This window comes from Schistocerca piceifrons, chromosome 7 (assembly GCF_021461385.2).
Source record: "Schistocerca piceifrons isolate TAMUIC-IGC-003096 chromosome 7, iqSchPice1.1, whole genome shotgun sequence".
Taxonomy (NCBI): Eukaryota; Metazoa; Arthropoda; class Insecta; order Orthoptera; family Acrididae; genus Schistocerca; species Schistocerca piceifrons.
In genome coordinates, this window is record NC_060144.1 from 19794612 (window position 1) to 19808388 (window position 13777).

At 43.0% G+C, this 13777-nt stretch overlaps 1 protein-coding gene across 1 annotated transcript in view; it reads left to right on the forward strand.

Moving 5' to 3' along the window:
• Positions 1-11125, forward strand: part of LOC124805055 (myrosinase 1-like) — a 40767-nt gene extending 29642 nt beyond the window's left edge. The window contains exons 8-11 of the mRNA XM_047265478.1: positions 5831-5979; positions 7964-8098; positions 8218-8324; positions 10913-11125. Coding sequence (XP_047121434.1) covers positions 5831-5979; positions 7964-8098; positions 8218-8324; positions 10913-11060 — 539 coding nt within the window. The 3' untranslated portion in view covers positions 11061-11125. The remainder of the gene's footprint in view (positions 1-5830; positions 5980-7963; positions 8099-8217; positions 8325-10912) is intronic.
• The last annotated feature ends 2652 nt before the right edge of the window (positions 11126-13777 follow it).

Below are 13777 nucleotides of genomic sequence, written 5' to 3' on the forward strand. Positions count from 1 at the left end.
AGCTTTTGAATTCGCTGCGCTCGCTTATTCTTCTTATTACACAGCGTTCTTTTGGTCTCAGATTTTCGCTAAATCTTAGGTGTTTGCTTTATGCATTGCCCGATTGGACTTGTTCGTTTTCCTGTTGTAGTCTGACAGTCTTTTCTCACTCGTCGAATCACTTTTGATGACCCGTGGTCAGTCGGCCCAACAACCACTTTTTATTGTCGTTCCCGACCTTCTGCCGACTCTCGATCACAGTACATATCCTCTCCCAATGAATTTTCAAATGACTACCTCTCCTACACAAAGAAATTCGCGCCTAATATTTATTCAGCTTATTAGCTCTAACTTCGTTCTCCATTTTCCATCCTACATCTGGACTTCCTACCTCACTTTTCGACTTTCACTTCTTTCCTCTTCAAACCATGGTCCATCCCCCACCCCATTCCTCTACTCCATTTCTGTCTTCCACAATCCGCTCCCTGCTGCATATTGCGGCTCACTTAACCCCTTTATATATCCCTACACCATACTATACTATGGAACTTCTAACCTAGTCTCCCCTTCCCTCAATCCCTTTATAGTCTACATCTTCCCAATTTCAGGGAACGTGAAATACTTCTTTTTAATATACAAGTCCTTTGTGCCGTCTTTTATTTATTTTGCTTTTTATTTAAAGCCAACGGCCTTTCCGAAATGGTAACACCGGCTGTGTGCTTTTATTGCATAACGCTGTGCAAGGCGGGTGACCTTGAACGAGCTTCGCCCGGCCGCCGCTAGGCCTCGGAGGATCGCGCTAGAGTTTTAACTAAGCGCGATCCGCTGGAAAAGTCTGCTTCCGGTGCCGCCATTGCGAGTAGAGCGGGCTTACTTCCTGCTAAGGGCTATCGGGTTGTGCTAGCAATTGGATGGGTGACCATCCAGTCTGCCGAACGCTGTTGGCAAGCGGGTTGTACTCAGACCTCACACTGAGGAGCTACTTGATTGAGAAGTAGGGGCTCCGGTCTCGTAAACTGACATGCGGCCGGGACAGTGTGTGCTGACCACATGTCCCTCCATATCCGCATCTAGTGACGCCTGTGGTCTGAGGATGATACGGCTGCCGGTCGGTACCGTTGGGCCTTCGTGGCCTTTTTGGACAGAGTTTAGTTTTTTAGTTTACTCTTTATTTAAAACTAAAATTCACTTCATTTTTTTAGTACCAGGTCATCATAATACACTCCTGGAAATGGAAAAAAGAACACATTGACACCGGTGTGTCAGACCCACCATACTTGCTCCGGACACTGCGAGAGGGCTGTACAAGCAATGATCACACGCACGGCACAGCAGACACACCAGGAACCGCGGTGTTGGCCGTCGAATGGCGCTAGCTGCGCAGCATTTGTGCACCGCCGCCGTCAGTGTCAGCCAGTTTGCCGTGGCATACGGAGCTCCATCGCAGTCTTTAACACTGGTAGCATGCCGCGACAGCGTGGACGTGAACCGTATGTGCAGTTGACGGACTTTGAGCGAGGGCGTATAGTGGGCATGCGGGAGGCCGGGTGGACGTACCGCCGAATTGCTCATCACGTGGGGCGTGAGGTCTCCACAGTACATCGATGTTGTCGCCAGTGGTCGGCGGAAGGTGCACGTGCCCGTCGACCTGGGACCGGACCGCAGCGACGCACGGATGCACGCCAAGACCGTAGGATCCTACGCAGTGCCGTAGGGGACCGCACCGCCACTTCCCAGCAAATTAGGGACACTGTTGCTCCTGGGGTATCGGCGAGGACCATTCGCAACCGTCTCCATGAAGCTGGGCTACGGTCCCGCACACCGTTAGGCCGTCTTCCGCTCACGCCCCAACATTGTGCAGCCCGCCTCCAGTGGTGTCGTGACAGGCGTGAATGGAGGGACGAATGGAGACGTGTCGTCTTCAGCGATGAGAGTCGCTTCTGCCTTGGTGCCAATGATGGTCGTATGCGTGTTTGGCGCCGTGCAGGTGAGCGCCACAATCAGGACTGCATACGACCGAGGCACACAGGGCCAACACCCGGCATGATGGTGTGGGGAGCGATCTCCTACACTGGCCGTACACCACTGGTGATCGTCGAGGGGACACTGAATAGTGCACGGTCCATCCAAACCGTCATCGAACCCATCGTTCTACCATTCCTAGACCGGCAAGGGAACTTGCTGTTCCAACAGGACAATGCACGTCCGCATGTATCCCGTGCCACCCAACGTGCTCTAGAAGGTGTAAGTCAACTACCCCGGCCAGCAAGATCTCCGTATCTGTCCCCCATTGAGCATGTTTGGGACTGGATGAAGCGTCGTTTCACGCGGTCTGCACGTCCAGCACGAACGCTGGTCCAACTGAGGCGCCAGGTGGAAATGGCATGGCAAGCCGTTCCACAGGACTACATCCAGCATCTCTACGATCGTCTCCATGGGAGAATAGCAGCCTGCATTGCTGCGAAAGGTGGATATACACTGTACTAGTGCCGACATTGTGCATGCTCTGTTGCCTGTGTCTATGTGCCTGTGGTTCTGTCAGTGTGATCATGTGATGTATCTGACCCCAGGAATGTGTCAATAAAGTTTCCCCTTCCTGGGACAACGAATTCACGGTGTTCTTATTTCAATTTCCAGGAGTGTAGTTCATCATCCTTGTTGGACAGGGAACAACAAATCCCGTCTCCAGTGAAGCGTAGAAAAGGACAATCGTTGTCCACGAAGCGGGCGCTAAACATAGTTACATACAGGGAAGATCATCCGCATATTTCGAATAATTTCGCAGCAATATGACCGTGTAGTGCATAAGAAAAACTACAGATATTCAAGGGAGGACAAAGCGCACTTGTTACAAAAAGAGGTGTTGGCGCGATTCAAGGATGCTCGATAAAATTTACAGGATGTGCATGATAGTGAGCTACTAAGTTATGCACATCAAATTGTGCGCGACACAAAGTGATCTCAAGGGAAGCAGTGGGTGATTGCATAAATTCAAACACTGATACAGAATTGGAAGGCGTAAGACAAGGAAATTTCAAGCAAAGGGTCAACTTGACGATGTACATCAAACTGTCTAATCGGCCCGAAAATTTGTAGATGAGATAAACAAACCTATCCCATCGTTCAGTAAGGAATTTGTTTTCAACTATAACCAATTGGGATTTGAGGAGGAAATGTACATGAAAGGAACTATGGAAACTAAAGATACCGAGAGGGTTGTATCAAGATCAACTAACATCAATGCCTTGACGCATTCTTATACAATTACGCCAACTGTTAATCTGGATGGTAACTTGGCTGGAAAGTTACTTATTGAGCTGCGAGAAGGTGGAGGTGCTCTGCCCCTTAGATTCTTCCTCGTGTGAGTGATCTGGCAAGAGTAGTAGGGAATATTTACGTCACAGCAATCAAGAGTGCGAAAATGGGGGTAAGAAAACTACAACTATTGTATGAGTACTGCTTTTGGCCAATAGCTGGACAAAATAACTTACTTTTGCTTGATTCCTAGTCTGCGTAAAAAAATCATGTTCCTTTAGACCAAACGATTCCTCTTGAAAAGTGTGTAACATTGCAATTCATACCACCTGGAATCACTGGGCAAATTTAATCTCTGGATGTTTGTTTTTCCGTGCCTATAAAGCATATTGTCACACTATCTACAGCTACACCTTAAGCGATAGCCAGTTTCACGATAAGGTCCACAACAGACTGTTTCGCATTCGGTTGCATGCTGTCACATTCCATCAGTTCTCACCACCACGTTACACCAATATTATTCTAAACGTATTCTTTAAGAGTGGATAGCTACATGAACGCCCTGCCCATTGTGTTAACTCCCAAGGAGTTCGCTGTCGATCTTGCTGGTGCGAACATTTTTGTTCACTGTGGCGCGTAATTTTTCATTCGCTGTTCATGGTGCAAGTTAATGGTTTGTTTTGAACATTTGTTGAATATCTACGGTGCCCATTTTGTGAAGTGTAATACATACATCCCACAGAGGCGGGCCTCTGCATCTGCCGGACACTGATTTTTCTGTCGCCCTCCTGATGCACATGGTGAGTCATTAGCAGCTAATATTTTCCTTGTCATAATAGCTAACACAACATTTTCAAATGAGCCTTACGTAAGACTGAACTTGCGACCTCGCACTCAAGGGGTTCCCTGTAAGATGATGTCACTGATGCGCAACAGGTGCACAACTTTCGTCCTGCATCCCATTTCAACACTCATTCCTGAAGCTTTCCATGTTGCATATTGCTGTCTTTACAGAATGTGTCGCCCCCGTTACTACGGTGTTGTTATAATTACACTTTGCCAGAACCCTTATCGAATACAATTATTTTTTTCGCGTTTTATGGCGATCTTCACTCTCCAGTTGATTCCCCAAACATTACATTGCCACATATTTTATCCACAACTTTACTAGTAACAAGCAGGGCAAAAAATTAATTCGGATGGCTTTACAAACCTTAAGAATAGGTATATTATACAAAGCAAAATAGAATTGCGTTGTTAAGACGTTGGCTACGAGTTTTCAACACTTCTCTAATCATCACACTGAGTTGTGATGACGGCGTCATTTACATGCTACATCTCAAGTAGACACATCAACCTGTCATTTTTAGGTTCTTAGAAAAAAGTAAAGCATACCAATTTCTATTCCCTATATGATTTCATACCTTGTGATGTCTGAGCGTTTCTTAGTTTGAATTTGGTTCTGAGCTACTACAGCCCGATTTTAATTGTAAACATCCTTCAGTTTTACATTTTGTAAACATTTCAAAACAGCTTCCTTTCCATTGAAAATCTGAAGAAAGTGCACAATCCTTAACAGTAAGTAATACGTGAAAATTAAATTATAACGCGAAACGCACTGGATGTCGTAACGAGAAGATAGATTTACTGATAAAACACGTTAGAACGGTTATGTAGGTTTATATACATTTCACTGCCATAACAATCAGATTAGATGGGTAGATCACATAACTAATGAGGAGGTATTGAATAGAATTGGGGAGAAGAGGAGTTTGTGGCACAACTTGACTAGAAGAAGGGATCGGTTGGCAGGACATGTTGTGAGGCATCAAGCGATCACAAATTTAGCAGTGGAGGGCAGTGTGGAGGGTAAAAATCGTAGAGGGAGACCAAGAGATGAATACACTAAGCAGATTCAGAAGGATGTAGGTTGTAGTAGGTACTGGGAGATGAAGGAGCTTGCACAGGATAGATTAGCATGGAGAGCTGCATCAAACCAGTCTCAGGACTGAAGACCACAACAACAACAACAACAGAAAAAAGTAAAGCATACCAATTTCCATTCCCTATATGATTTCATACCTTGTGATGTCTGAGCGTTACTTAGTTTGAATTTGGTTCTGAGCTACTACAGCCCGATTTTAATTGTAAACATCCTTCAGTTTTACATTTTGTAAACATTTCAAAACAGCTTCCTTTCCATTGAAAATTTGAAGAAAGTGCACAATCCTTAACAGTAAGTAATACGTGAAAATTAAATTATAACGCGAAACGCACCGGATGTCGTAATGAGAAGATAGATTTACTGATAAAACACGTTAGAACGGTTATGTAGGTTTATATACATTTCACTGCCATAACAATCACTAATGGAGGATGAAATTTAAGTGCTTTACAAATCACCCTCCATCATGCAGACATAGTTAACGACTATAACAGAAAACAGCATATTCATACATTAAATATGTCCAATATTTTATGTCTGCAAAAGAAATAGCGTTCCCACCTTTGGAGGGAAGTGTCCGTTCCTTTCAGTTAACCAACTTTCGGTGCTCTATCAGCAAAAGGCCTGTACGTTGACGCTTTATGTTCACAGGTACGACTGACTTCATCGGACTGAACACGTACGCCACGAACCTGGTGACACTGGGCGAGACTGGTACGATTCCCTCCAAGGCGCACGACCAGGGCGTCATCATCTCGTACGACCCCAACTGGATCGTTGGAGCAAGTGGCTACGTCTACGTAAGGAAACAGAGTTTTCTGCACTTTAACAAACCACATGCAAAAGACATTCTTCAAACTTCTGAGCTTTGTGGACATCATTACTTTCATTATAAGGTGTCAGCGATTTGTCACAATGCTTTGGGATACAGTGCGAGGTCCAAAAAATTTAAACCTACTCGTGGTGAATGGTTTGTAAGTGCTGGAAACAAATCGTACCATCTCACTGCCATTACGCTGTCCGTAGGCCGTAAAAATAACATAAATACGCTCTACTACGGATGTTCGAATCCAGTAGCTATAGTTTCTCATACCGGCTGGAGACTTGTGCCATGCAACACACGTGTTGCGCTCCGAATTGACAGTTTCCATAATAACAAAAAAAATTCCATATCAAATGGTGTGCGTAAAATAGGTTATTTCGAAGTAGAAAACATTTGTCTAGCGGTTGTACTGTACACACACAAACACGGAATTTTCCTCCACTGTTAACATTATACGTCAATATTCCGCCTTTAATAGCGAGGTAAATAAGGAAAACTAGTTCTAATATTCTGTACCGCCAACGAGCCAAGTGTGGGAGTGGTATAAGACACTGGATGCTGATTCGGAAGGAACAAGGTTCAAACATCGTTCTGTCACCCAGGTTTAGGTCTTCCGTAGTTTCAGTGCATCGCTTAGGGCGAATGACAAAATTGTTCCTTCGAAAAAGACAGAGCTTGTTTTCTTTCCCATCCTTGATCTGCCCCAACTGGTTCTTCACCTTTAACAAGCTGGCCGTCGACGGGTCGTTCGCTCCTAATCTTTCTTCATTCATCCCTTTCTTCTATGCTGTAAACTTCATCGAAAAGTTGTTTTCAGGTAGCATCACGTGCAAATGTCTTGCTGTAGACTGTGAACTACGAACTAGATAATAATAACCATATTTCAACTATCAAATTCCCTAATCATCTGCCCATAAATATTCGCAGTTGCGAATATACAATGAACGGCTATTTTTGTATCTTCATGTGATATTTTAATAGCTTTCAACACCGTGAGCGAAGGAGGACACGTGAAGTCAAATTACATCTACGCAGATAAAGTGAAGAGATTATTTTCGTGTGCTTTTATATCGAATGTAAATACTGTAAGTTTTCTCTTCCTTGCTAAAAATTAGAGTGCTATTGTTTGTTTTGTGTACCAGTCTAACTAGAATGTACTAGCTTTGCAATTTCCTCAGTGAGGCAAATCTGAGAATAAATGAGAGACAAAAGTCACTCTCTTTTTAAATCGGTGTGCAAGCATTATTTCCTTCGAGTGGTACACAATTAATAGTGTGAAATTTCCTTTTAATTGTACATATTTAACTTATACAAGGCTAAAAATCATTTACTGGGATAAAATAAATAAATTATTACTTACACACTAAGTTATAACGATTGTGGCATGAATGAATTGATGCAAAATCCGAAAACAGAGTCATCTTACAGCGTTCGGCATACCTGTCCGAGATTTTAAATATATCTTTCTAGTCTCTTATTGACGAATTTACTAACAGGTTTATAGTTTTTTAAGTGGTTTGTAATGTCAGAAGAAAGGAAGAAATACAATGAAAATTCATAAATGGCTGACACACCAATACACTGAAACTTCACTACGAGTATTATAGAGCCGACAGAGAGGTGGGAAGAGTGCATGGTTAACTTGTGGGATTGAGTAGAAAAATAGTTATGTGATTTTAATAGACCACATTACAACTAATGAATTTGCCTTTTTATTTTTTGAGTACATTTGTCACTTTCGGTACCACCAGAATTTAGTCTTATTTCACCAAACAGTCCACAAGCAGTTCGTAGCGTTCAAGCACTCTACCTGTGTTGTTCATCTTGTTCATCCTAAACCAGTACTTTGCACAAATAAAACTCTAACCTCTTGGTACAGAAACACCTACTAAAAAAAATTGCCGATAGCCCTTGACAAAAGGAGACTAGTAACGTTTTTCTTCCTCTTCTCTTCGCTGCAGATCGTGCCCTGGGGCTTCAGGAAGCTGCTGAACTGGCTCTCAAACGCGTACCCGCAGTACCCCATCATGGTCACGGAGAACGGTTTCAGCGACTGGGGCGAAACCCAGGACGACCTACGTATGACGTACCACGGGGTAAGCCGACCTCCTCTCCAGCCTTCTCCTGGTTTTGTAGCCCCTCTCTTCTTTGCTTGTACGAGGCGAAGTGATCAACAGTTGGTTTCTACTTAACATGAAAATTATGTTTTTTTCAGCATTACATGGCTGAGCTGTTGAACGCTATTAACGTTGACGGAAACAATATTATTGGCTACATGGCGTGGAGTATTATTGACAATCTGGAATGGACTCAAGGCTTCAGGTAAGCCACCCTCGTTTATTCTACACTTCTTTCTAGCAATTGTACTGAGAGCCTCACAATACTGTATCACTGTTTGCTCACAGCAGCTCTGTCACATGTACAACCCATACTATTGATGGCTCGTACTAATCTCACTAACCAAAACCATCCTGATCGTCTCTACCTCCAAGATATATTTACCATTTCCAATAATCCTAACTATAACCACACCGCGGCTCCGTACCACCATGAGCGTACTGACATATCTGTAGCTTTCCTGTATCGCTACTTCCAACACACTCAAGCCTCATCACGGGCAGACTTAAAGGCAGCAACCACAGCACACGATATAATGCAAAAAGATGCAACACAGCCCCATACATGACCTGCGTAACATAGCTTCCTCTCCTTTTTCTTTAAATCCTGTAATCCTCTATAGACATCCATCCGTTACAGTGGTTACTACCCAGTTCAGTGAAAGACTCAAACATTCCCCCCTTTTTTTCTAAAACCCAACAAACTTTCAAGTTACATCTCTTACTATCAACGTATTATTCTTCACTTCAGTCTTGAATAAGATCCTCGAATACATTCTCTCCAAATAGGTTATCTGATCAAAAGTATCCGGAACTCCTATGTAATGTGGAAGTGACCATGACAATGGCGGAAAGTGCTTATGAGGATCTCTAGTGCGCGTTCTTTCACTTGATTCGAAAATCAGTCGCTAGACTAAAGTACCGACCAAAGAAATCGTGTGCTCCTAGCTGCACTATCCTCTGGGTGCAACACTCACACGCACCGGTTTGTGTGTTGTGTGTGTATGTGTGTGTGTGTGTGTGTGTGTGTGTGTGTGTGTGTATTTTTGAGTTCTTTAGGTGAGTACCGTACTGGAGGCTTATTACATGTGAGTAGGTTATGTATCCAGTTGTAGCTGTTCATTCCAGTTTCCATAAATTCATTTCTCTGTTCATACCGAACAAGGAACAGGTCGGGAAACTGAAACAGAACGAACTGACGAGGATTTTAGCTCTAGCTCGGTTGATAATGAGGTAATAAAATCCAGCTAATCATTTCGACTGACTGACATTAGGTGTGATCTAGCTGCTGATCATCGCCATGTGTTACTCAGAACAGTGGCGCAGGGCAAGCACACTGCACTTCCATTCGGGCGGACTAGTCAAATAGCTGTCCGATCACTCAACTTTGCGTTTTCTGTGTTTCCTCTAAATCGCTTAAGGCAACTGCTATGTTGTGTTGTTGTTGTCTTCAGTCCTGAGACTGGTTTGATGCAGCTCTCCATGCTACTCTATCCTGTGCAAGCTTCTTCATCTCCCAGTACCTACTGCAGCCTACATCCTTCTGACTCTGCTTAGTGTATTCATCTCTTGGTCTCCCTCTACGACTTTTACCCTCCACGCTGCCCTCCAATACTAAATTGGTGATCCCTTGATACCTCAGAACATGTCCCACCAACCGGTCCCTTCTTCTTGTCAAGTTGTGCCACAAACTCCTCTTCTCCCCAATTCTATTCAATACCTCCTCATTAGTTATGTGATCTACCCATCTAATCATCAGCATTCCTCTGTAGCACTACACTTCGAAGCTTCTATTCTCTTCTTGTCCAAACTAGTTGTCGTCCATGTTTCACTTCCATACATGGCTACACTCCATACAAATACTTTCAGAAACGACTTCCTGACACTTAAATCTATACTCGATGTTAACAAATTTCTCTTCTTCAGAAACGCTTTCCTTGCCATTGCCAGTCTACATTTTATATCCTCTCTACTTCGACCATCATCAGTTATTTTGCTCCCCAAATAGCAAAACTCCTTTACTACTTCAAGAGTCTCATTTCCTAATCTAATTCCCTCAGCATCACCCGACTTAATTCCACTACATTCCATTATCCTCGTTTTGATTTTGTTGATGTTCATCTTATATCCTCCTTTCAAGACACTGTCCATTCCGTTCAATTGCTCTTCCAAGTCCTTTGCTGTCTCTGACAGAATTACAATGTCATCGGCGAACCTCAAAGTTTTTATTTCTTCTCCATGGATTTTAATACCTACTCCGAAATTTTCTTTTGTTTCCTTTACTGCTTGCTCAATATACAGATTGAATAACATCGGGGAGAGGCTACAACCCTGTCTCACTCCCTTCCCAACCGCTGCTTCCCTTTCATGTCTCTCGACTCTTATAACTGCCACCTGGTTTCTGTACAAATTGTAAATAGCCTTTCGCTCCCTCTATTTTACCCCTGCCACCTTTAGAATCTGAAAGAGAGTATTCCAGTCTCTCTAAAAGTAGACGATCGATTTTCCTTCCAGTCCTTCACTCATGCGAGTTGGTGCTCCGTCTCTAATAATCTTTCGTCGACGTGACGTTAAATCTTGCTTCCTTCCTTAACATCAAGTGCGGTTGAGCAGCGTTCCAAAATGGTCAGAAAATATAACGTATTGTTCGCAGGTCGGTTATCAACCTTTGGATGAATGTCTCATTTAATACATTCAGCGGTTTATTAACGCTGTGGATCCTTTCGCAGCTTACGTGACATTTCAGCGCAGCACTGCTGCCGGCACTGAACGCGTGTCTCCGTCTGCCCACAGGCCGAGGTGGGGAGTGTACCGGGTGGACATCGACGACCCCGACCTGCCCAGGACCCCCAAGGCGTCGCTGGAGCTGATGAACGGCATCTACACCAGCAGGACGGTGCCGCTCGAGTACTTCAACAGCACCGTCTTCGCTCGTCCGTGAACCGCCACGGCCAGCCACGGCTAGGCTGAGCTCCCTGTACTGTTCGCCACAGTGGAGAACTGTCTAATAAACGCCCCAACTACACGTCGTCTCTTGTTCTTGATGCTAAATGTTTAAACCCTCAACTTAAATCTTAATGAAGATAGTTACATAGAGAGCCCATACGGCTTCCTCCATTGACAAATCCAGCTCTCGGTTTCGAATTTGTGTATTTTGGACAAGCCCCTCTGCGGAGGTTGCTTTACATTGGGGATGTGATTTTACCTTCTAGTCGTACCATACTCCGTGGTCTGAATCTACAAATCTTAAACTAATATCCAAAAGTATTCCTAGAGGCAACGAATCCACGTTAAACTGGTCTCTATGACTTCAAGCCATAAGTTAGCTAATACTAAACAGCTCAAAGAACACCGTCTGCAAAAAAGGCAGCTAGAAAAAAAAACCGTAATTGTAACGCATATAACAGATGACCTAACGCATATAACAGATGACCGTATTTACACTAGTCAGGAAGAAGTTGCGTCTCAAGATTTACTTCAGTGGCTCTTGGTCGAGTTCGAGTGTTCCCACACCCCTATTCGGAACACCGTATGGTGCCCATCTGAGATCTGATGTTATCTACAATGATTCTCGTATCCACACAGACAAGAAAAACGAACAAGTTGGGAGGAAGCTAGAGAAATGAAAACAATTGCTGTTACTTGCATATATGTCGTTAAATCAAATAAATATCTACTTGCCGCAGAATGCTGTAAATACACCTGCCATCTTTCATGAGGGATTTATTGAATTTCAAAACGATACACTGACTGCCATCTGGACACCCATTAATGTCGACAGTCATGTACACCGATCTCTCTATTGTTCACAAATTGGAAAAATTACTACTTCGGGCTCAGTCATTTTAAAGAAATACGAAGCAGTTCATTAAAACGTTCTCATAAAATTGTTGACGCAAACTGTGACCGAATCAGCACATACCCTTTCGTGGACCCATATATGCTTATCAGAGTAACGGAAAAACGTATGACCAGAACACAACACACTGACCTGTCGTGTGGACCACCAACAATAACTCATCAGAGCAACACACTTACTGACGAGGCAGTCGATTATGAATCAGTGATGATTGGAACGGAGTAATTCCTTTTTATTTCTTGCTCTTTGTTGTATACAGTATTCGGTCAGCATTTTATTACATAACTAGTACGTACGATACCAAAAGAAGTTGTACAACAACAAAGGGAGCGCGTACACTGATTTGTTCTTAAGTGAAGTAGCTGTCTAGTCTTATCGTCACGAGATGGATATCAGAAAGCAAAATGTTTAGCAACATGATCACATATTAAGGATATACTCACCTGGCAGTACATGGGACTGTAAAAACACTCACGAGGAATAGACAATAATTTATGTACGCTGGTTACCGTTATTTAAACTGTTCGTTATGATTCTGTAAGCTGTTGTATTTTCTGATACGAAGGTAGTTGTGATACTGAGATGGAAAAAGAGTCTTCCGACTGTAGTTGCTGAAATGAGATGACTTGCCGCACGGCGCTGCTCGTCGCCAGACAGAAAGTCCGCAGCCTGCTAGCAAGTCTTACCGTCTGGCGCCACACCGGCGATTCGCGATCCTTTGAGGGGCAAAAAGCGAGATACAGGAGGTGTAAAAAATTATGAAGTGACTTATGTTCTGTGCTTCTCTGAACACATCGACGGAGAAGTTAAATATCAGGTATTACAGACCAGCGTCTTTATCGTGTACAGTGGCACGAGAAAAGAGGAGTTGAAACATATATATAAAAGTTGAACACATAGTCGTAAATATCGAAACAACCATCTCTTTTTGTAGATATGACCCTAGAAGTAAGTCCTTGTGAGCTGCTGCTGAGGAATACTTCTCTCGTAACTGTAGCAGTCTACAGATTCCCTACAGAAAATTTGCAGCTATTTATGAGATACCTGGGTGCGTTATTGAGCGGCCTGTCAGACAAGAACAATCAGTTAGTAGCCTGTGGAGATTTCTTAAAGGTGTCCGATAAAAAAAATTAACATGAATCATTATATGGCTGTTTCAATCTGATTGCCGTTGTGAATTTTCCAACTGGCGTGCAGCGAGATAGTCAGACGACCTGACTGATAATAATTTCGTAAACAGAGCTGAGACTGAAACAATTAAGGTGTACCACGTTGTTAATGGACTACTTGACAATGACGCACAATTAATGGAAATAAACAATATTACACCTTACAGCTCTGAGGTAGGTTCATACAAAACAGTGAGGCTTATTAATGAGAACAGGATACAACGTTTCAAGACTAAGTTAGTAGAAATAGTATGTAATTAACTATAAAGTAAAATTCAACATATTTGCGGGAAAGTTCATGGTAACAATTGAAAGTACTTTAGTAAAATGGTATGCAGAAAACCTATTCCAAAAACAAATGAGGCATGGATAATTAAAGATTTTGAAATCTTACGTAAGAAGAAAAGGGAAAATTGTCAACAGGTCAAAACAAGTCAAGTTCCAACGCTACTTCCATCCTACAAGAAGACTGCAATATTTTACGCAAAAATCATTAAAATGTCCAAAAATATTAACCTCCTAACAGACATTAATAATACAGAAAATAAGATTAAAACTTTGTAGAATATTGTGAAATGGGAGACATGTCTAAATTTTATACTATATTGTGAAATGGGAGACACGACAGTC